The sequence below is a fragment of the Periplaneta americana genome, chromosome 2 (genome assembly GCF_040183065.1).
Source record: "Periplaneta americana isolate PAMFEO1 chromosome 2, P.americana_PAMFEO1_priV1, whole genome shotgun sequence".
Lineage (NCBI taxonomy): Eukaryota > Metazoa > Arthropoda > Insecta > Blattodea > Blattidae > Periplaneta > Periplaneta americana.
The window spans coordinates 174,932,310-174,957,976 of record NC_091118.1 but is presented as its reverse complement, the minus strand read 5'-3'; the positions used below and the strand labels follow the sequence as shown (position 1 = coordinate 174,957,976).

Here is a 25,667-nt window from a genome sequence, read left to right as displayed (position 1 = left end):
TATCCAAAATATGTTGGCAATGAGTGTTTTTATGTTGTCATTATTCACTATTAGTTCATCGTAGAGCTCCTGGCCGTTAATATCACTTTCTCCTGAATCTGACAACCCAGATGAATTTCTTGGATGTTAATGCATTTTGACAGCTAAGATGAGTTGGCATCGCTGTTTTATTAATACATTGCAATATTTTAAATGTTACACAATATTCACTGCATACTCTACTAACTTTGTTATTTAGACGCATTATTAATCAAAAGAAGCAGTTATACAGCACTTGTTAAGCATGCTGTCATATAGTGGTAAAGATTAGAACTGTATAAATTACATTTTTCATGGTTTTACGTTTATTTTCATTCAGTAAAACTCGTAATGTTTTCCTATTTGTACCATTATCACTATCCCTTCATTTATTTGGCCATGTGGACTGTTACTGTTCCATCTTTTTTGACAGTCTTTATGGGCTTCTTTACCTTCAGTTAATATTTTACAATCTGCTTTAGAATTCTGTTTGGCATGATTACTCTACTAATGTCTTCTCAATTTTTTTTCTGATAATTTGGTACTGGTATCAGTATCAATTTTTGAGTTGGGTCGTCTCTTGGTTTGTCTGAAGTTTCCTCATTTCTTCTATGGCCCAAATACCAGTACATAAAACACAGCATGAATATAATTTCTTCTATTTGAAGTCTTTCTTTTTTTTCTGTGTTTTTTTATTGTTCAGGTATCTCTTTCATAAATTAACACTGGTCTTGCTAGTATCCTGTATCTTGTATATTATTTTACTAGGTAATGAAAGTTTGAAAGCTTGATTATGAACCCTGTTGTTTTCATATTTTTTTTATCCCTTATGATTTTTTTTTTCCATTTTCACATAACAAATCACGATCTAAATAAATTAATCTCACATTTTTGCTTATTCTAACATTTATACTAATTTTACACCTGGCTGGTTCTTTCCTATTTGTGCATAGAAATAGGGCAACGTAAAAATGTTAATTAAAAAAGTATATTTTTATTTGCTCTTGATTCTCGTTGATTTCCAATATATAAGACCCAAAGATGTCCCGAATAGTGTACCACATATAAGGTATACAACAACTGTACGAAATATCTGCTACAAGTCTTAAAATAATTGTGATCAAATAAGTTACAGGAAAAACTAATATTAGGTTCAGATTAAAAGATATTATCATATGATGAAGACTCTGCCGTGCAATCTTATCTCTGTTCTTGTTTGTTTAGCTAGAAATGCAATGAGTCTATGTGTAATAACTCTTCTCTTATCTTATCATTTTTATGTGTGTGTCACATCAGTTTACAAGTTCAATGGAAGTAACGTAAATGCAGCAACACTAGGAAGAGGCGATAATGCAGGTGGGTAGAAACTTTCGTTTCACATAGGCTTAGACATTATAATTTACATTATTGTGAAATAATAGGCCTACTGTAAATACATTTTAAGGCCTACTATAAAAACATTACTAGACATATAAATGCAGGAGAGGAATTTTTAAATTGCTTTACAAATTACACTCTATTCTACTGCTACTATGTATAAAGTAGTTGACGAATGTAACATACATTTAATAAATATGTTTATTGTTAAAGTTGGTAGTATTGGCAAACAGACTTAAGTTTCAGCAATAAATAAGGACTACAATATAGCTCTTTGGTTTGTTCATTTGTTTTAGCATAGCTCAGCTACTGCAGCTGTACAGTACGTTACCTAAAATATGCTACAAAGCTGAGATGATTACAGTGAAATAAAACTGATAGGGAAAAGACGAAGTACAGTACTGCAATGACTCTTAAACTGGCATTTATAAAATCCATTTCCGTGGGTTCGCAAAACAAATAAATAGATTACATAATCATAATCGCAATGACAGTTGGTAGCTTCGATTGTTATTGAGATTAACTCAATTTAGTATGCGTGTGCCCTATCTGTTACCTATATTTGCAATTCTACTCACAGTCTTCACAAGACTTCATGAGCAGAGGATTTTTGTCATTGTTAATAATTATTACTAAAATAATGTTTAAGTATGGGTCTCTAGCAGGGATGTAGTGGAGGTGGAGTGGAGCGGAGCATTGCTCCGGTACTGTGTTCGAAGGTGGAGCGGAGCTCCGGCACTGATTTGGAATTTTAAAATCTGTTTATCACAGTACTTTCCCAGCTAGCGATATCTTAGTTAATGTCAGAATATTTAGTGATTATATTTTCTGTGCTTCCTTTAGAAAATCGGAACAAGTTCGGAAGTAGAGGGTCGCGAGACCACTATAAGTGACAGGACAACCACCAAACTAAACTTTATAGTGCGCCTGCGTGAAATGACCACATTCCTAATTCACTTTCGTTTCGTAACGTATTTCGTTAGTTTTCGCGTCTTTGTATGATACAGGAGATTGTCTTTGGTGTTACTTACTGAAATGTGTTGTTTGTTTCCCAGTTATTTTACGAAGTGAATTTTAAACAGTTAATTTACTGCCTATAACGTGACTAAAAGACTGCTTCAAACTTTTGTTTTTATCTATTGCCCTTCAGTAAATATGAAACAAAATAAACATAGACAAAAAACATTAACTTCTTTCTTTTCTCGTGCCATTGCTGTTACTAGTGGAGTTACAAAAGCTTCCTCTCCTGATATTGTTGAAATCTCAAGCCCATCGCTTCTACTTGATGAACCTAGTAATTCAATCAGATATATTGTTATGAAAGATACAGACAGTTCCAGTATGACTGCGAAGAATATTCAACGTCATAATGTTCAAAATAGTGAAAGCCAAAAAGCCGGCCTGCAAAGTGAGTGGCCGAATATATGGAATGAAAAAAATGTGTGGTCAAGAAAAAAAAGAAGCTTATCCGTTGATTGAGTGTAAGCAATGTAAGCTAGGCTGTAAAGTGTGTCATGAAGTAACTATATTAGGTGCATTTAAAAAAGAGTGTATTTCTGTACCTAATGAATGGCGCCCATATTCAGTAAATTACTACGGATCGAACAGATCAAATCAGATCAGCTTAAGTCACTACGAAAAAAAATCATTGAACACAAGAAATCTAATGCTCGTAATATAGCACAAAAAATTATTCATATGTCTGAAAAGCAATCAACTGAAAATATTGGCGAATAAACAAGTGCAGCCCACCGTGAAGCAACAAATGCGAAATTTAGATCAGCTTATTACATTGCACAGAATGATCACCCTTACAGTGACCATTTCGGTTTACTTGAGCTTCAGAAGCTAAATGGAGTAGATATTGATTGGTGTTGCCTTGCATTCCCCTTACAGTCTTACTTTATGGCATCTCTTTCTTTGTCTTGTTTTTTTTTTTTGTATACAAATCTTCCCCTTCTCCAAAAGTTAAAAAACATAAAGAGCTCCGGCACTGTAAAGTTTGAGACTACAACCCTGGTCTCTAGCTCAAATGCCAAAGTAGTAATGACAAAAATGATTTTAATCAGTCACATTCAGCACAATGCGTCTTCTAGTTCAACAACTTCTTAGGGTGCTGTAGTAAAAGAAAACTTGATTCATATCTTCAGTATAGATTTATGAGTCCAAGAGCAAACAAGGAACAGAAACCTTAGTGTTTTGTGCTTCGATCTCTCTCAAATGAAAGCATGAAACCGGCTACATTTCGGACACATCTCGAAACAAAACATCCCGAACACTTTGGCAAGTCCCTTGAGCTTTTATTTTTCAATCTAGAGAGCAGAAAGAATCGAAAAATGTCACTGAATAATTTTCAGCAGAAAGCAATAGTGGGGAAAAAAAAAAAAAAAAAAACATTTGCGTCCAAATCATTATGTTTCATACCTTATTACTAAACAGTGAAGAAATTAGAATTACTTTCGCCAGTGCTGGAAGAATGTGTAGTACATATACAATAATGGTAGGTCCCCCCCCCCTTTTCTTTTTCCTCTTACGCAGGAGAGTCTCAAAGGCTTACACTGCAGCCTGAGGCTTATTGTACTTACCAATAATAATAATAATAATAATAATAATAATAATAATAATAATAATATGTGAATAAATGTTGATGAAATGAGTCCGAGATCCAACGCCGAAAGTTACCCAGCAATTCTGCTTCAATTGGTTGAGCGAAAAAAAAAAAAAAAAAAAAAAAAAAAAAAAAAAAAAAAAAAAAAAAAACTCAACCAGATAACTTGTCCCGACCAGGATTTGAACCTGGGCCCAATTCTCAGACATGTTAAACCTTACTTCATAGCGGTGGAGTCCCTAGTAGTGGAGTTCCTAGTAAAATTTCAAATTACTCTCTCCTAGACAACCAACACATTATCAACAATAAAATTCACACATTCATTCATTTATCACTTCTTCACTATCAACACATTACCAAGAAAAGGTCTGTAATTTAAAATTAAAATTTTTTTATATACTCTGGTTTGGTTTTGACACTTAGTAGTGGAAAAAATATTGTATACCACACGACAATGAATAAATTTAATGTGCTCATGGAAATTATAAGCTTCGGCTTCTAAACTTTCCACTCACAGACAAAATCTGATCTAATTACTATTATCACTTCTTCACAACCAATACATTACCAAGAACAGGTCTACAATTTAAAAATAACATTGTCTTATATACACTCTGGTTTATAGATACCAGTAATGCATAAAATATTATCTGCAATGTGAGAGTAAATGCATTTCATTCTCTTATGGAAATTATCACTCTCGGCTATGCCTTGGAAGCTAAACTTTCCGGTAATGAAAAAAATCCTATTTTACTTTCTTGTACCATCAATTACTATTCTATACTTTGCAAAACGCAAAAATAGGAGTTACAACAAAATAAAAATCGGTTCCCTCAGTATGGAGTCATCCATAAGGGTGAGACCAGTATCTTGTTGAGTGTAGAAAATGCCAACTCACTTAATTACAAATGGCTTTTAGAGAACCCAGAGGTTCATTACCGCCCTCACATAAGTCTGCCATCGGTTGCTTCCTGAGCAAGATTAATCCAGTCCCTATCATCATATCACACCTCCCTCAAATCCACTTTAATATTATCCTCCCACCTACATTTTGGCCTTCCCAAAGGTCTTTCTCCCTCAGGCCTCTCAACTAACACTCTATATGCATTCCTGGATTTGCCCATACATGCTACATGCTTTGCCCATCTCAAACATCTGGATTGAATGTTCCTAATTATGTCAGGTGAAGAATACAATGTGTGCAGTTCTGCGGTTGGGATTTCATTACAAGCTGTTTTTATAATGATGGATTGTTAGCCCTTTGCCCAACCCCCAAGCTGGAGAATCACCCCTTATCGACTGTCCACGACTGCTTATTCAATATATTTGCAACTACTCTCCATATCTAGAGGCCGTCTCCTCTATCTGCAATCTGAGGATGTGCCATGCTGTGGTGATAGGGACCCACAATACGTATGCCAACAAACGGAGTAATTGTAAATTTTATTTTTTCCAGAGGTTGGTGGAATTCCTGATTCTGTTATGCCTGGTAGCTGCCAATTTGGGTGATAGTGAATTATGTTCAAAATGCACGTGCTACAAGAAAGCGGTTATCCAGGCCTTGTACAATATCAACTGCTCACACCTAGAGCTGCACGATACTTTTCCTGAAGTGGAGCAATGGCCAGAATATGCCATACAACAGCAGACCAGAATGGCTGTCAACTTCGACTGGAATGAAATACATCACCTGGAGAAGTTTCCTGCTCTCCCAGGGATTGTTAGTTTATCTCTGCGACATAATAAGATGGTTAAAATTGATCCAAAGGCTTTTTTGCAATTGGATAATTTGAAAACACTTGATCTCAGTCATAACATGCTTACAGGTAATAATCCAGAAGTTTTATAGTTAAAAAGAATTAATTCCTACCAGGGTTCGGATTTTAACATGTCACCATAATTTTATACTTTAGCAGATAATGATATTAGAGGTTATGACAACCTGCTTGCAAAAATATACAATAGATATTTTCTCTTTATGTAGTCCTTCAATTATATAGAGCCACAATTTTACCTTGACTCGCTTTCAGCAGCACAGTTTTGTGGCCATGCAGAGCATACCCGTCCATGAATGGGTAGTGATAAGTACGGTATGCAAGATATAATATTATAGGCCTATAATTTATTTTCAAAAAATCGTCTGCCCAGGCAGCCTACGTTTCCAAGAACACAGAATAATGTTATGCATACAAGAATAATAACTGATTACAGTAAATAGATGAGTCAAATTTACGTGAACATAGAACATGAATTTTAGAAATAATATAAATTATACATATATTTATTACAGTCACACATTAACGAAAAGAAAAGGGGGGGGGGACTCTAATATATTCGATATAAATGATTTTTCAGGATTGCCACAGACTCTTTAATGGTTAAAGTGATTATTTTAGGAATGATGTCATGGATTCCAAGTTTCAATGAGTGTTAACAATTATGGGATGATGTCCCTCGCTCCGATCATTAAACCATGCACTTCCCAGGAGCCTTCCATTTGACATTTTTCTCGAAAATACAGAATAATAGGCTCATAAATTTGTTGTTTTTCTTTGTTGACCTCAGACTCATCTCAACTCTAACAGTTTGATCCAGTGTAAAGCCTTTACTATTAGTCTTGTCTAGAGCCACGATGTTCGTTCTTCTAATTCCACTGCCTTCAGATGCAATGCAGTGCACCTCTTCATGCACCTCAAAGGATCCTTTTCTAAGGGCCTCTGCTATTAGTTTTCGAATGTTAATGCAAGAAAACTTTCATTAGATACTAACTTCAATGCGGGGTATACATAACATTATGAATTATGAACATAAGAAAATTGAAAGGACCATAAATAAATGTTCTACTATATTTACATATATTGAGAACATGCTGGTACCGTACTTTATAAACTATCTTCTACGTTCAAAGAACATTTGATGGTTCTCAATAATGTTCATTTTTTTAATTCAGCTGAAGGACTGGAAGCTGATGTATTCAGAGGCCCCTACTCACCAAAGGATTATGATCCACTAGGAATCGTTGTTCTAAACCTAGGAAATAACCAGATCACTTCACTGAGCTCCTTTACTTTTGAGCATCTGCCTAATCTGAAGGAATTAAGACTCAACAACAATCCTTTGAAGGAACTTGAACCTTCTACAATTGAGGCACTGAGATATCCAGAAACATTACAGGTTAGTACCATACTCTTTCTACGACTGTAATAATATAACAGTGTCAGTATATCATATCCTCGTGTCTTTCTTCTTATTTTTTATCTTTTCCTTCCCTCTTCCTCATATCCTTCTCTCCTCTACCTTCATTCCTTCTCTTCTCTTATATACTTATCCTTTATCTTCTTATTCCATTTCTTATTTTTCTTCTCAATCTTCTTTCCCATCACTCCATTCTTTCTTCTTCTTCTTCTTCTTTTTCTCCCATTTTTCCGTTATCCTCGCCTTTCTTCTTATTTTGTTTCTTCTCCCCATTTTCATTTTCCTCTCCTTCACTGCCTCTTTTTCTCTTCTTTTCCTTGTTGTCTTCCATTTAATTAATTCAATAAGACTCTTCTTATGCCTTTATCAAACCTTTTATACATCTTGATTACACAACTTTTAACACTATATCACTTCGGAATATGTATGATAACGTACCTTGTTAACATGTTTCGACCTATTTTCGGTCATCTTCGGAACTGATCGTTGTTGGTCTTGGCGCCTCTTGTTTCCTGTGTGGGTGCGTTCGTAGTGTAGAGTCAAAGAGTGTATGTGTTTTTAAATTGATTTGTGTGTTGAGAATATCGTTGGGGTGTGTTTTCGTGTGTCTGTATATTTCATATTGTTCTAGTGTGTTGAGTTTCTGGCTTTTTGGTTGGATGTGCAGTATTTCCATGTCTGTGTTGTTGTCTCTGTAGGTGTGGTTGGCATTTGTGATGTGTTCTGCATATGTGGAGGTGTTCTCAACACACAAATCAATTTCAAAACACATACACTCTTTGACTCTACACTACGAACGCACCCACACAGGAAACAAGAGGCGCCAAGACCAACAACGACCAGTTCCGAAGATGACCGAAAATAGGTCAAACATGTTAACAAGGTACGTTAATATTTAACACAAGAAAGTTCTTATCATACATATTCCAAACCTTTTATATTATTACTATACTTACTTAGAAGGTTAAGGATCCTTTACTTCTTGTTAACCAAAGTAATGGGGTTTCCTTCTAGGTCTTTCTTGTTATGTGTCCACTGCATTTACTATGACAAATATGACCAAATTCCTCCTGAGTCAAAGGCATCTGTAGCTGTCAAGGGTAAAGGGGGCATTCCCTGAATGGTCTATGTTCGCGAGTTCCCACCTGTTAATCATCCTGTCTCCTGATTTGTGGTGAAGGTTTATCATTTCATTATTTTGAAACACTCCACACCATATTGAGTATGTATGTGTGCTGAGTGAGATGTTGAAGGTGAATAGGGATTTTACCAACATGGCGCAATGAAGGCAAACAGAAATAAATCAAGGCTGGATATGATTTAGTAGGCCTATATAATTAAACAGAAAATACAAATAAGTATAAATATAATATATAATAATGTTATAGTAATAATTAGAGAAACTATAAATGAGGAAACTGAATATAAATAACAAAACGTGACAATGACCGATCTGCACACAACTTTCCTGAAGTACATTTAACTGTGCCACATACAATACAAAATCTACTACTGGCTCGTGATCAAGAAATAATATATAGGCCTAATCCTGTATAGTATTACAATACTTTAGATACTGAATAGGTAAACGAGAGAAGAAGTGTTCCTATCAAATTATAGTACAAATGTCAATACCAGGGATGCAGAGCTGAGGAAGAGAGGGGTGGAAGCATGGAGAAAGAGTTTGTTCCCCTCCACAATCCTCCAGCCTTGAATTACGTATCTGTGACGTCCGCAAGCACAATGAATACATATTTCCTCTCCCTCTACCATATCCAATGATGTGTGGGAGTGAAAGGAAGAGATGAGTCACGTGTTCCGGCTTGTGACGTGTGCCTCAATTGTAGCACAGTTTTGCATCCCTGGTCTATACATTACAGACGAACTTGATCCCCCTTGCTGTCGAACTTCCAAGTGACTGTAACTTAAAATTTAGCTATCCAAGAAGACTGTTTTCCCTTCCCCTCACTTACGTACGTACCTGTCCTGCTACGAAGTAATGGATATGAAAGGAATGCCCATTGATGAAAATGGAGTTGATGGATGTGAGCCAACCTCGCTGACTGGGCCGGCATACATGGCTCAATTTCCAGACTGACTTTATAATATTACATTTCCTGTGTTCCAATTCTCATTATGGCACGGTACCTATATGGTGTGATAACTGTTAACATTGTCAAATATTATACTATTACGCATGATTTCCATTACTTGTCCTCATTGGTTTACATCAATTTTTTTCCTTGGCACGACTGGAAGGGGGGGGGGCAAAAAAACGTTGTGAGAAAAAGTTGTTTCCTTCAAATGCTAAATTTTCCTCTGTCATTGCCTCATACAATTGTTACATTATCAACATGCTGGACAGACTGTCATTTTAAAGGAACCGTACCAGTATCACACCAAAGAACTGCTGACCTATGGATTTTATATTGAAAGGGATTATTTACATTCTAGTTTAATTTAATTACTATATGATTTATGGACATGATCAACTGCAAAAGATAGATTTATTTTTCAAGAGATGAAACGCTTTTAATAATTTATTATTTTGTAGTGGAACTAAATGGTATCTTATTACATGATATACATTGCAGGTGTTGGATTTGGCATACACAGGTCTATCTGATCTTCCAGAAAGCTTTGTTCATCTGTCCTCGCTAAGACATAAGCTACAATTGTTATACCTCAACGGTAATAAATTTACCCAAGTACCTGAATCTATTGCAGCTCTAGGTAAGAAACATCTTCTTATAGTCTATGATAGTGACTAAATTAGTCATTTTTTTACAATTTCGAAGGCATAAAATATGTAAGGAGGTCTAAAGGAGTGTAACAGTAATAATAGAGTACCCGTACTCAGGTTCTTAAATCAGTATCATTTATCTTAGCAATCCCAACATGGCCGCCCATAGGGTATGTATAAGATGAAGCCTGGCTGATTACTGAGTTCGTTGCTCGTAGCCTAGCTGGTCGCTGGGTAGAAAGTCAGTGATCAAAACAGCTTGTTTGCGTATTCCAGTTAGTGCAGCTGACTCACTCTGCTTTTCATATTGTAGGTACCACATTTTGCAGGAAGGAACATAGGGCCTATTATACTTAAATTGAGAAAATACACTTTAAAGTTAAATGTAAGTAAGTAATAAACTCACAATTAAATATAACAACATACTTATGTTTTAGGACATATCTTCGATCAAAATATGGATCCTTGGAATTATTTAATTATTGAGATGTTACATTTATTTATGGGTTGGTTCCTTATTACAGAATGCGGTCCAATTGTATTTTAAAAACAATAATAATTTGTAAAACTGTCAGGATGAACTGCATTGGTCTCCAGGATCTCCTGAGAGTACCTTAGATATTTTGGCACTTTCAATACAGAAATAACCACGTAAATATTTCCACTTTTCCTGGACAGCGTCTTCTATCATAATAAAACTCTTTCATTAAATCCCAAATAGTTCTGACTAATGCAAATAGAACATTGATAAAATAATATGTATTAACTGCCAAAAGGTGAGTATTGATAATTATCTCAAGATTCTAAAATCGTCACTTATTGTAAAATATCAATTTTTCATTTACAAATTTACTTACTATTGGTATCCATTTCAACTCCTACCTACTTCATCCCACAATTTCACAGTAACATATTGATTTGTTGAGCACTCAGTGTGCTAATCTGAGGATCCTAGGTTCGATTCCCTGTGCCGAAACGAATTTTTCTCCAATAATAGGTATATTGGTTTTGGTGGTCGGGATGAGCCTGATTCCAAAGAACAGATCTGTTGTAAACACTGAAATTAATCTTTCACGATCCATTATATGTGTCAAAATGAATAGCAGTAGGCCTGTAAAATATGGGGAAGCATGCACGGACTCTCAGGACGCATGCACAGTAAAGACATTTAGGTCGCTGGTAGGTCGAAAAAATTAGATCCATTCTACCAGTTACCAAAGGGCTTACAGGCTAGGTAGCAATCGCCAAAACAGTCTTCGTTTTGCACGTCTCCATTGAGTAACATTTAGGCATTCCTTCCAGCAAGGTACCATCAGCTGTCCATCACTGTGGTCCACACCTGTGGAGTAATGGTCAGCGTGTCTGGCTGCGAAACCAGGTGGCCCGGGTTCGAATCCTGGTCAGGGCAAGTTACCTGGTTGAGGTTTTTTCCGAAGTTTTCCCTCAACCCAACATGAGCAAATGCTGGGTAACTTTCAGTGCTGGACCCCAGACTCATTTCACCGGCACTATCACCTTCATTTCATTCAGATGCTAAATGACCTGAGATGCTGATACAGCGTCGTAAAATAACCCAATAAAATAAAGTAAATAAATATATAAATCCATCGCTGTGGAGTAACAGTCAGCGCTTCTGACAATGCAACCAGCGGACCCAGGTTCAAATCCTGGTTGGGACTAGTTACCTGGTTGGAATTTTCCCTCAACCAATTGAAGCATAATTGCTGGATAACTTTCGGCGTTGGACCTCGGACCCATTTTGCCATCGATCATTAATTCACATATCATCACCATCATCCATACCATAGCCCAAGTTAAGTTTACGGTGCAGCATGCTGTACTTGTACAAGAGTGCGGTCGTTCAACCACCCAATCATTCACAGAATATTAGTGGTAAGTACAATAAGCCTCAGGCTGCAGTGCAAGCCTTCAGGTCCCTCCTCCGTACAAGAGAGAGAAAGAAGGTAACCAGATAGCTACCAGTTACCAGCCAGGCTTCGGGCTTCGTCTTATACGTAGGTACCCATTGAGGGGGACGTAAATCATTCGAGTGAAGGGAAGGCTGGGCGCCAGGAGGGTCCGAACCTATTTTTAGGGACAATAAAACACAAAATATCCACAAAACATTTTCTTACACGAAAGAAGAATTCTGTTAAATCACGTATTATTATAACGTAGCCTACCTAATAATGTTTTCAACATGTTTTAAGAAGTAGGTTGCTATTGAAGGACTTTTTCCTCTTTTGTGGGGACAAGGTAATGAAATTTCCTTAGCTTATTAACTTAGTACTGTATTTAAATACCGTAATACAATTTCAACATTCATTAAAATACCGGTACTGGCGAAAGAGGGCCCTGACAAATGTTCGTGGTTGAAAAAGGGCACAATATTCATATGGGCTGCCCTGCTCGTGATATTATGAATATGAAATAAATTGAAACATAACCTAGCAAATTATAATACCGTACTGACAAGAAATAATTTATTGGCTACTATAGACAACACATACAACCATGTAGGCCTATAGGATTGCCATATTTTAGAAATACCAATTTAACATTTACTACATAGGCCTATTAAATGAGAATAGTTTCGTAACAAAAATTGTAATACCCGTATAAACAGCAACTACAGAATTTGTCCCCTTATGCTTTAATATACGCATAATTATGAATTATGAAATGCAAACGTGCTTCTTCTGCTACCAACTCATTTGCTGCTACCGGTACTGTTTTCATAACATGTTACTAAAAAATAAGTACGGTTAGTATATAAATAATGCATACGTATCGGTACTCACAATGCATTTGATGTCCCTGGTTCCTTAGTTTCCTTTATGTAAACTGTCCTTTTTTTATTATTTAAAGAATGGATACTTGCTTCAGTCATCGTTTTGTCCAAGTAATATTTTATCTTTATGTATTTGCTTGTAAAACTAAAACTGTTCTTCAGCATCCTACATGCTTTAATAGTATCAATTCCTAATGAGTACCTCTCGTTCGTCCCCATAATGATTTCACAAATGAAAACACTCGCACCTGAACACACGGTTGTCAATTTTACTCTGGCAAATTTTACCCTTAGTGCAATTCGTCGACAACCATTTAACCATATGTTTTACATCATAATAAATTATTGCCATGCAATCTAGCGTGTAAATTGTAGTACCGGCTCGTTACCGAAATTGTACCAGTAACTGAATACAGTACCGGTACCTACTATGTAAACCTAATGGTTTTGACACTACTTCTTTTTCAATTATGCATTTAAAAAAAACCTACTATGCAACGGAGAAATGAAAATACGAACTCGTATTTTACCGATTAATTATAGTCGGAATTATTTTTGATAGCATTGGACGTCTGAATCAAATGAAATCGATGAAATCATGAATTAATTTACCTCTCGAAAAATCTAGGTAGCGGTATTTATGCGTTCCAAAATATATTTTCATAACACTGAGCTAAATTTCTGTACGATCTCGCAAAATACGGGACGAATAGCATACACCCTAACAAGCACGATTAGGCATTAATGGATTCTCGCTTCAATTTTATTTTTATTTTTGAAAAAGGTGTAAAGAGAATAAATATATAAACAAGTACTAAACAAAATGGGTTGCAACTTGCAAGAGGGATAAAGAAAAATAAACTAACGAAAAGGGCAGACAGAGAACAAGAGAAAGGAAATAAAACAGAAGGAAAAAAGAGAATAAAGAGATGGGAGACAGGGAGAGAGAGGAAGGAAAGGAAAAGAAAACAAAAAAATTGGGAGAAAAGAGGCAGAAAATGAAAGAAAGAAAGAAAGGAGATAAAACAAAAACAGGACAGAAAAGACGGGATGAATGAAAGAAAGAAAATCTTCAGAATTGTATACCTATATTTAATTCCATAATGTCTGACATCAGAAGTAAACATTTCCGGCACTTGAAGTTCGGCAGTTTGAAGCATTCTACGCCCGCCCAACTTCAAGACAACCGTGGAATGAGACCTCTGCCATTGGTTGAATAGAAATTTATTATACTTCTCTCCTCCTCTGCCGGAAATGTTTACTTCTCCTGTCAGACATTATAGAACGAAGTATAGACCCATGTGTTCCTAATAATTTTCTCAATTACTGTAGGCTACTTGTAAAAAGTGATTCATATTTATACGTATATATACGTGGATAAATGAAGTACCAACGAAATGAGTGATATAGTCGGAATGTGAACTGAATTTTCTTGGGATTCTGCAAATGTAACATTTTCATATACGGTACCAGTATTTATAATTTTGTTTTACAAAATGTTAAATGTTCTTCATAATGTGCACTTTCCTTATGTATTTAAAAATGAAGCAAGACTTAAAAAGTGCCTAAGTCTAGGGGTAATATTTACACAATTTATTCTGAATTGTTTAAACATAGGTGACTCTCTAGAGAAACTCAACCTCAATGACAACCCAATACTGGAGCTGGATGAGGACTCATTTCGTGGTCTTCTTGTGCTGAGAGAGCTCAATATCAGTGCAATGACTCACCTCAAGCGAATTGGGCCCCAGACCTTCGCTCATCTGAAAAGCCTCGAGATTTTATATTCTTCATATAACCTCAAGTTAACTGACCTGGATGAAGAAGCTTTCGGTTTTGAGAATAATTCATTGACTCTAAAAGAGGTAGGGATAATTTCAACTTTTTTAATGATGAACAGAATAGGCATTCAAAAGTTGATGATCATTACAATTATTATTGTCATTAGCTATTACAATATAATCATCACGGCTAGAGCATTAGTATAGAAGAAAGCCTCAATAAATGACTATGATTATCATCATTACTATTATCATGATTATAATCATCATTGTTGTCACTGTTATTGCGGCTGTGCTGATGGTAGTTATAATAGATGACGTGATGGTTGTTATTATCATTATTATTATTATTATTATTATTATTATTATTATTATTATTATTATTATGCCTATACTTGGTTATTAATTTAACGGCATTATATCAATTACTGAGAAGCCACCGGCGTGGCTCAGTCGGTTAAGGTGCTTGCCTGCCGGTCTGAAGTTGCATTCAGGCGCGGGTTCGATCCCCGCTTGGGCTGATTACCTGGTTGGGTTTTTTCCGAGGTTTTCCCCAACCGCAATGTGAATGCAAGGTAATCTGTGGCGAATCCTCGGCCTCATCTCGCCAAATATCATCTCGCTATCACCAATCTCATCGACGCTAAATAGCCTAGTAGTTGATACAGCGTCATTAAATAATAACTAAAATTTAAAAAAAAATCAACTACTGAGTTATTGTATTTGGTGATAGCGGGGTAGTATTTGGTGCGATGAGATCGATTCGCCATAGGTTACCTGACATTCGCCTTACGGTTTGGGGAAAACCTCGGAAAAAAGCCAACCATGTAATCAGCCCAAACGGAAATCGAACCTACGCCCATTATTATTATTATTATTATTATTATTACACTAGTCAAAATGGAAATTGCAACACCATGAATGGATGGAATGATTACACAACTTGATTATATAACTTTTAACACTATATCACTTAGGAATACATTATAAGTTGATTACTTTCACATGTTAATCTGAATTAAGTTTATAAATATCTAGTTGACTCGTTTCGGCTTGGGAGCCATCTTCAGAACTGCGAGGTCCTTGTGTCTTCCAGTGTCTTCACCACTACACACTACACAACAACACAAAGACACCGGAAGACGCAAGGACCCAGCAGTTCTGAAGATGGCTCCCAAGCCAAAACTAGTCAACTAGATATTTATAAATTTAGTTCAAATTAAGGGGAGAGGATGGTATTTTTTTTAACTTTTTTCCTATTTGGTGTAAAATATTAATTTTTTGTATGTAGAGAGCTCATAGCTGTAGGAACTCAACCAAATATAAATATTTTGAACAAAAAAAAATTATTTGGGGGCCCAAATTTGAAAAAAAAATATACCCAATGCAGGATTGTATTAAAACCAATATATCTATACCATTTTTAAAGACAGATTCAAACTTTTTTTTGCAATGTATTTGCAAAAGCATGTTCTACAAACTGTCTGTAACAGAATTTTGATATTAGTCCCTAAGTTTGTAAAACAAACAATTAAAATGTAATAACAATTTTCTGATTTCCTTTCTTGCAAACAAAAGGACGTATTTTTTAAATGAAATCTATACTAATAATAAATCTGTAGCCGAAATTTTTCTGGTAATTTTCGATTTTCCAAAAATAATTGGTCCTAACATATATAATTAATCACCCTGAAACCGAAAATCGCTTTTTTGAAATTTTTGTTTGTATGTCTGTCTGTCTGTCTCTCTGTATGTTTGTTACCTTTTCACGCGATAATGGCTGAACGGATTTCGATGAAAATTGGAATATAAATTAAGTTAGTTGTAACTTAGATTATAGGCTATATGGCATTCAAAATACTTTATTTAAAAGGGGGGTTATAAGGGGGGCCTGAATTAAATAAATCGAAATATATCGCTTATTATTGATTTTTGTGAAAAATGTTACATAACAAAAGTTTCTTTAAAAATGATTTCTGATAAGTTTTATTCTCTGAAAAATTTTGATAGGACTGATATTTAATGAGATAAATGAGTTTTAAAATTAAAATAACTGCCATCTAAGGCGGTGTATTGAAATAAAAAACAAATGACTTCGTCTATAAGGGGCCTTGGACACAACAATCGAAAGCTATGAAACATAGCCTACAGACAATGTTTCTGTGTTTGTATGAAGCTAAATTAACCGATTTGTATAATTAATTATTATTTCATCATTGGAAAGTGTAGTTTCTCTGGATGGACATAATGCTATAATGTTATTACAGTAACTTTTGAGTGAATTGAGGACAGGTAAGATTAAAATAGCTTCTTATGCACAGAAAACTTGATAGGTTATTCTGTATATTAATTTCCTGCATTTCTTATAATAATGTTTATGAACATATTCATTTTTATCTCAGAGAATTAACGAACAACGAGAATGTATTGATTTAGTATGCAGTAATAGTACGTTAGCTTAGCAATCCATTATTTTATAATTCAAATTTTAACTATGCTCAATTGAATCGTGTTAAAATACATATGCAATAAATGCAATGCAAAAAAATTGGGTAATGAGCCAAGCAGATTATGTTGCGCTGTTGTAAAAGTTGTTCCTCCTGAGATTCAAGAGCTCCCACAACAAATTAAAAACTTTCTAATTCGAGTACATCCGTTATCAACACACTTTTTCATAATATAATATAATATAAACATAATAATAAATCTGTAGCCAAAATTTTTCTGTTAATTTTCGCTTTTCCAAAAATAATTGGTAATAACAATTAAGAAACATGTTAAAGGAATTGTCATTGCACCAAATGAGTGGTCTCTGGATCAAAATGATCGCATTTTAATATTTTAAATACAATTTAAATTAAGTAACATATTAAACGATTTATCCTTCTATCGAACACGAATGTTACCTGGATCAAATGTCCTATTTTAATTATGTAATTACTTTATATTTATTTCTAACGGGTGCAGCGGAGCGCACGGGTACAGCGAGTCAATTAATAAAATTCTGTTACAAAGAAACTTTTCCTAATAGTCTAAAGAATGTGTGTTCTAAATTTCATGCATGTATCTTTAATAGTTCAGAAATTATATCCAAAACCGATAAAAGTGGGCGTGTGATTTAAAAATCCATACCGCAGGAAGTTTAAAAATGAGTCTCAACATCCGATAAGGGCACAAATACTCACAAAATGTTATGCAATGCATTCCATACATATCAAAGAGTATTTTAAAGAAAAAAAATTTTTTTTTTGAAAATGTAATTTACCGGAAACAACAATCAAAGTTGGCGAGTCATTTAAAAATCCATAATGCAGGAAGTTTAAAAATGGCGACTCAACATCCGATAAGGGCACAAATATCCACAAATGTTATGCTATGCATTCCACACATATCACAGAGTATTTTAAAGATTTTTTTTTTAATTTACTCACTTTTCACCAAAAAATACCAACACGTGAAAGTAATCAACATGTATTGTATTCCTAATGTAATAAATTGTTACAAATCTGTGTTCAACTCACAAACATGTGAGCCATTGGTCTGCCTTTCTCCTGTTCTATTATTCTAAAATATGCGAAGTGACATAGTTGAAGCAACAGAATTAAATGAACTGTGTGATTGTCTTGCAGCTGCACCTTCGAAGCAATGCCCTGCACTCACTGCCTCAGCATCTGGTTCAGTGGACAGATCTTGTCGTTGTCGACGTGCAGAACAACCCATGGCGATGTGACTGCGATATAGAATGGCTTGTCAATGACTTGGTACCCATCATTCAGAACAACAACCCTGATCTCGTGCTGGATCTCCAGTAAGTAGCAGAACCCCAATTCTCCTCAGAAACTATACTGTGTCCTTTATTGCTTTCATAAGTCTTGGAGTGAAGGTTAAGCTTTTTTTGTAACAACTGAGATTGGTCCTCCTAATACAGCAATGGCCAACTGCATCCAGCCCGCAACCTCATTTATTCCAGCCCCTGGTCTCTGAGGTTTACTTTTCATAATTTTGTATTGCACCAACATAATACAGTCAATAATTGTGGGCCATTCACGTTTGGTAAGTACGAGGGGGATCCAGGAAATAACAACCGTTCGCGCATACCCGCCGCGCAGCTGACTCCCCTTCCTTGTTTGAAGGTCAACTGGCTTCCTTAACATGTGTTCTCATAATGTTGTGAATACTGGTTGCAACAAGTCGCCATTGTGCATTTTGTGTTACTTCAAAATGAACGACGTGATTGATAATCCCGCCGACTGTGACGTGAGGAGTGTGATTCGATTTTTGAATGCCTGACATTTGAAACCTACAGAAATTTACCGGCAATTGAAAGAAGTGTATGGTGATACTGTAATGAATGAAAGAAATGTGAGAAAATGGTGTGAAATGTTCAACAATGGGCGAACAAATGTCCACGATGAAACTCGACCTGGACGCCCATCACTCATCACAGAAGACCTGAAGACTAAAGTGAACGACAGAATCTTGCAAGACAGGCGCACATCACTCGACGAATTGCATATTGCCTTTCCTGACATTTCTCGTTCTTTGCTTGGTGAAATTGTGTCGCAACATCTTGGCTACCAAAAAGCTGTGCCCGCCCGCACACTGCTGCTTCAACTCGAGAATTGCTGGATCAATTCGGTTGGGAAATCTTTGATCATTCGCCCTATAGTCCAGACCTTGCTCCTAGCGATTTTCACCTTTTCACTAAGCTGAAAGACTTTCTGGGTGGTACGCGTTTTGGAAGTAATGAAGAGTTGAAGAAGACAGTGAACACCTGGCTTAATGAACTGGCGGCAGAGGAGTATAACACGGGAATTCTAAAGCTAGTGAACAGATACGACAAATGTTTAAATGTAGGTGGTGATTATGTAGAGAAGTAAAGGAAGCTTCAGTTATGTAACAGACTTTGTTTTTTCAAATAAATATATATTTTTTTAATTATTACAACAAAACGGTCGTTATTTCCTGGACCCCCCTCGTACTATTAACAAACCAAATTTGTCTCTGATTAAAATAGATGGCACCGAAATTCCGTTCAGTGAATCAGTAAAGAACCTAGGTATTTATGCGAATAAAAGTTTAAATTGGAACATTCAAGTTGCAGAAACCTGCAAAAAAGTATTCTCACTAATCCACTCGTTTAGGCAATTGAAGAAGTTTCTACCCTTTTCCCTGAAAAAGATTTTAGTGCAAACACTCATGATGCCCCACTTCGATTACTGTAATATTCTGTTTACTGACCTAAGCGTTACTTCGGCACAGAGACTGCAACGTGTTCATAATATGTGCGTCCGTTTCGTCTGCAATATTCGCCAGGCTGATCACTTAACACTATCCCTTGAAATGTTGTCCTGGTTCCGTTTAGAAGATCGTAGGAAAATTCACTGTCTTTCCCTCCTCTTTCACATATTGCATTTCTCCACTCCTAAGCCAAAATTATTCTAATAGTTTCATTATTAACACGGAAAATATTAAAAAAATTATTTAACAAGTAATTATTTACTGTATTACATTGTATTTTATCAAGTTTTGATGGTGAAATCATTGCAATAAGTGAAAGTCTCAGGAATCTTCTATGCCACATCAATAAATTTAAAAATGCAGTTATATTGTCAGACTCCAAAGCAGCTATTCTATCAATAGTCTCTAAACACACACCTTCATCTCAAACAGCAGAATTAAATAAAATGCTCTCTCAACTAATAACACTCAATAAAAGAATTGTATTCCAATGGATACCATCCCATTGTGGAATCCTGGGAAACGAGAATGCAGATGCTTTAGCAAAGAAGGGCAGCACTGCTACTTACAGACCTGTTACTAAATCTACATTTTACTCTGTGAAAAGATTTATTAAAACTACATACTTAGACTTTAACAAACAAAATTTGATAACACAATCCCAAGGAAAAAAATGGAACTCTCTGCATCAAAATCCACTGTTAATTCCCGATTTACCACGCAAATCGTCTGTAGCTGCATTTGGATTGGCAACAGGCCATGCATGAATGTTTGGCCAAACACCTGCATAGAATTGGAATATATCAGTCCCCTAACTGTCCATTGTGCAACTCAAACCAAGAAATGGATTCGGAAAACCTCAAAATCTGTACTTCAGTGGCTGGCCATGATAATATCTTTGAAAAAAATTGGAGTGCAAGAGGTCAAATGACTTTATTGTCAAATGCCTGGCATTAGAAAACAACAACAGCATTTATTTTATGTTGACAGCACAACTTTCCCTCTGCAAAAAAATAGACCACACTATGCCTGTAAGTTAACTTTGTGGTCGAATTACAGTAAGGATAAGAAACCTCTTTAGATTTTTATTGTGTGAATAAGGTTCATATGTACTGTTATTAATGCTTCTTTTCTTTTCAGTTGCTCAGAGCCACTTTGGTTAAGTGGAGTGAATATTCAGACATTCAGGAATGGCGCCAATTCACCAACCCTGTGCGCACATACCCACAAGTCACATTCGGCAAAAGTAACACACAGGTCTACGGGGCTGTACACGGCATTCCAAGCTGCAAGCATTGTGTTAGTGATCAGTACTACTGTAGGATTCATAGTCTTATTCTACTTGAAACGTGGAACAAATGTCAGAATCACCATTCAGATGTTGATTAATCCTAATGTGAGGTATATAAAAACTCGCAACGAGGTGTGATCATATTCCGAATTATAGGTACAAACTTAGGGGTGAGTAAAGGATAATGAAACAAGGAAAAAGTCCTAATAAACACAGGTCCAGAAACCAGCCATTTCCGAAATCTATGGGATTTTATTATTCTCGTCAGTATAGGTGCTCTAAGGTAACATAACATTCGATATGCACTGGATGAAGAGAGCGTTATAATATGTGATCAGTATGATCACAGTCCATGATAAGGCAGGCATCAACACACTTCCTGATATGCAACTATACAAGTTCGAGAACATTTCAAATATCCCCCCCCCCAAAAAAAAACCAAAGGATTTAAGTTGGGGGACCTGGGAGGCCATGATGTTGGTAAGCCATGGCTGATACTCTTATTGTGGAAGCCTGTGCGTAAGAACTCTCGAATGTTCAAATGAAAGTGAGCCAATGCTCTGTTACACATGTACCCCAGCAGGTGCCTTTCCAAAGAGCCACATTATCCAAAAGGTCACGTAACTCATAAAAATAATGTACGCACTAAGAAATGAGGTTGCATATGTACGAAATGTATTTGGTTGGTGACCAGCGATGACATCATATCTCAGAAATGGTTGGTTTCCAGACCAATATTCATTAGGACTTTTTGCCTTGTTTCACTGTCCTCTCGTCACCCTTGCAGTTTGGATCAATAATTTTGAAGCACTCTGTATATAAGTAATGAATGACATGAGTCTGGAGCCATGAATAGGCGATCTGGAGACTAAAGTTCTCGCAAAATATTTTTGCAATTTCTTCAATACTAGTAATTAATTCATTACTTTGTTTCCTGCAAAGACTACGGAAGAATTAACCTTCAGACAAGCTTAAACAGAAAAGGAGAAAAAGTTGTTAGAATTTTCGACTGTTTTATTAAAACAAAATGTGAAAAATAGTTGGTAAATATCTATGAAAGAAATCACTAGGTACCATACTCATAGTTCTTTGATCACAACGACCTAAAATTCAATATCAGTAAGTAAATTTATTTATTTATAACTGCCTTCCAATGAAGATAGTCTCAAAGAACTCAGTATACCTACCTTAGTCAATTTACAAACACTTATGAAAATAACAATTAACAGAAAGAAAAAAAAAATTGAAATAATTATGCCATAGAGGTTATCACTTTTATTATTGGTGAGTAAAATAATGATTTAAAATCTAGCAAGGTTTTCTTATCATCGATAACACAATATAATCACTAAGAGTTATGGAAAGGTCGAAATGTCGCCTAAATTTTTCGAAGTTCAGTTCTAATTGCTACTCAAGCTTCAAAACTTCTACTTTGTTGAGATTATTTATCCATAATATATGAAATTATGGGGATGTATATGCACCTTTCTTTTCTCATTCACCATTGTTGATTGACCATTATCTGTTTGAAATCGAATGGTAAGATATATTATATAAGAAGTCCTGGAGTCATTACAATAAGCTAAAATATCGTCTCACCTAGTAGATTTTTTTATTTTAGTAGGTTATTTTACGACGCTTTATCAACATCTAAGGTTATTTAGCGTCTGAATGTGATGAAGGTGATAATGTTGGTGAAATGAGTCCGGGATCCAGCACCGAAAGTTACCCAGCATTTGCTCACATTGGGTTGAGGGAAGACCCCGGAAAAAACCTCAACCACTCACCTAGTAGATCGTGCCTCTGTAATGCATTATGAACTTCTTGCACAATACTATCCTTTCCTTTCAATGCAGCAGCTATATTCAAACATATAATGTGATGACGAACGTTTCTTACAAGAGCTCCACGATCACAATGCCCCAAGATGTGAGCAAGAGTTTCTGTCTCAGGGCAGCCATGCCTGCACCAGGTACCATCCTGGGACTGATGACATTAGGATCGATGCAGACAAGACGAGACAAAATGTAGTCGCAAAGAAGTCAAATAGTACGGTAAAAAACTCATGCCTTCAATACAGGGATGCCATACAAGCTGGAAAACAGGAATGCTCTGTTTTTCCGAGTTTTAGTAACAGAAAAATATGTTACACTCAGATTAGTAAAAATTCCGCATTTTAAAAACTTTCAGTGACTTAAAAAAACTTTGCTAAAAAAATTGTAAAACTGAGCTTTGCAGTCATTCAGGCATATCAAAGAACCCAGAACGATAATGTGAAGTTTATATTTAAAATATGAACTGTCAAATGTACAAAATGTTAAATGAACATTTCATAATAAAGTCAGAATTCTAACTAACAAACGCGTGAATACCGCACTTATAATGAGTTTAAAATCGACAATGCACAATATTTAACATCTATACTGCAGAACTGTCAAAACAACCTTTTCAATATGTTTCACAACTAGTTAAATTTCATATTGTGTTGGCTTCATTTTATTACAAGGTCGGTACTAGACGGTAGGTCTCTCTATACTAAAGACAGCATTGTTGTAATTCAAACACGGCACAGTACTAAGCGCAGAGATTATACTGAAGGAGGGGTAGGAGGACTATGCCTTATGTCGATATAGATTTTGTTACTCTGACAGTGAAAAATGAGAGAAAGGAAAACGATTATGAATAAAAAAAATACTCAAATCTAAATATGTCATTTTTTCAAACAGTTCATGGGGGGGGGGGGTTCAAATCGCATAACCTCTCTCCTCTTGTGTACGCTCCTGGACTTTACTGTTTGGCAGTACATCTCTTCAGAATTTGAACTTATGCATCACCAAAATGTGTTCTCTGCAGAGAAGAAGATACAACTACGAAATTGCAGCCAGGGGTGGCTCGTCCATAAGAGCTGCGGAGCTCCAGCACTTCCTGCTTTGACAGGAAAATAAAAATAATATTTATTTTAATTTTTAGAAGAATTGTTACAGCTTTTATTGGTAAATTGCTTTTTATTTCATCTGGGCGGGAATATGTACTATTATCTTATGCATAATCTTTTTGCGTGTCGACTGTATTGGAATTGACACTGCATTCAAAGTCGTCCTGGGATCTGCAGGGTGGTCAGCTCATAGAGACTGTGTCTTGCATGGTCAGGGGGTAGAGAGGTGAAGGAAAGCAGAGGGAAACTGCCGCTGTTTAAAACCCATATCTCGCTGCAGTGGCTTGCAGAGCCAGGCCACAAGGGATCTTTCCTCTCCTCCCACACTGCTATTATAATGCTGCATCAAATGGATTCTCTATTCCCTTGAAATTTAATGACAAAATTTTTATCTTCTTTTCACATACTTATTGTTGTAGAATCTTATCGAGTTAATATAACGAAATTAATATTCTCTTTTGCCTTATTATTACGTATATATCCAGCCTCCAGCAGAACCTAATATTTGCCTTAAATCAAAATGATTGCACGAGTAGAATCCTTTTGATATAGCACGTAAAATACGAAAGAGACTTCTTTTCCAGTTTTAGACAATTGTTGACCATCAGTATATCTGAGTGTTGCTTTGGTGTGACGTCTTAATACCATAACTTAACCAGTGCAAATGTGCAAGCATGAGTGTGTGTGAATTACAGAATATTAATTTTATTTTTCTCAACTTTCCCTTGCGGAGAAGATTGATGTAATGAAGTGAAATTAAAGGGTCGTCCGTTACCCTACTTAAATCTTACTTAAGCTTCATCTAGCCGAAATAGTGCATATATGTAAGGAAGTATAACAATGAAATTTACGCTAAGCATTTGTGGTTACGTGGATGTGAACAAAAAAAATCTGATTTTGTTTTCCTTGCCTCCTCTTCGGTGGTGATGCTGCATGGACTAGGAGTGGTGTGACAGATTTAGGACATTTGCTCCTAAAAAGCAAAATGCAAGAATCTTCGCAGTCTCACCTGAAAAATGTTGTTTCATTGGCTATGTTACGCAACTCTTACTGCTGTGCAATTAAGTGAAACGAACAGAACAAACATTCTCAAACATAATCAAGAAGTGAGAAAAAATCGTGAAATTATTTAAAAAAAAAATATTGATTGTATCAAATTTTGTGGCCAATATGAACTTCCCCTTAGGGGACATGATGAAAAAACGACTCGAAGAACCCTGACGTGTTTCGTGGATTGCTACAGTTCGTGAGTAATCTAAACGAGCCTCTCAAAAATCATTTGGAACATGCCACTGTTTAAGGTTATTCTAAGACAATTCAGAATGAACTGGTAGATTGTAAGTTGAGTGTCTGCCGATCTGAAATTCAGACTGAAATCGATGGTATTAGTTTTTCTTAAGGATTAGCAAATGGTCCCACAGACATCTCCCAACTAAGTCAGGAAGTTTTGGTTTTTCGATATGTAGTGCATTTATTTTTGTCCTATACTTATTAGTAATGGTATCAAGAAGTGAAATTTATATGTACCGAAATCTACTGCAGCTCTCCCAATCCACAAGTTCACAAGCCGTGTGCTTGCAGCACATACTCGTACTGAACAGCAAAGCTGTCAAAATATTTCAGATAAAAGTTTTAATAAGATCATTACAATTATTATTATTATCTTTCCTGAGTTGGAGAGGGAAGT

The 25,667-nt window shown here is 35.8% G+C and overlaps 1 protein-coding gene across 1 annotated transcript; it reads left to right on the top strand.

Annotated features, from left to right (window-relative positions):
• Positions 1–1,254: 1,254 nt before the first annotated feature.
• On the top strand, positions 1,255–21,443 carry LOC138694849 (leucine-rich repeat-containing protein 15-like). The gene is made up of 7 exons (XM_069818971.1): positions 1,255–1,374; positions 5,460–5,829; positions 6,954–7,177; positions 9,793–9,931; positions 14,350–14,597; positions 18,143–18,321; positions 20,895–21,443. The coding sequence occupies exons 1-7, from the start codon at positions 1,369–1,371 to the stop codon at positions 21,181–21,183; spliced, it is 1,455 nt and encodes a 484-aa protein (XP_069675072.1). The 5' UTR covers positions 1,255–1,368; the 3' UTR covers positions 21,184–21,443.
• The last annotated feature ends 4,224 nt before the right edge of the window (positions 21,444–25,667 follow it).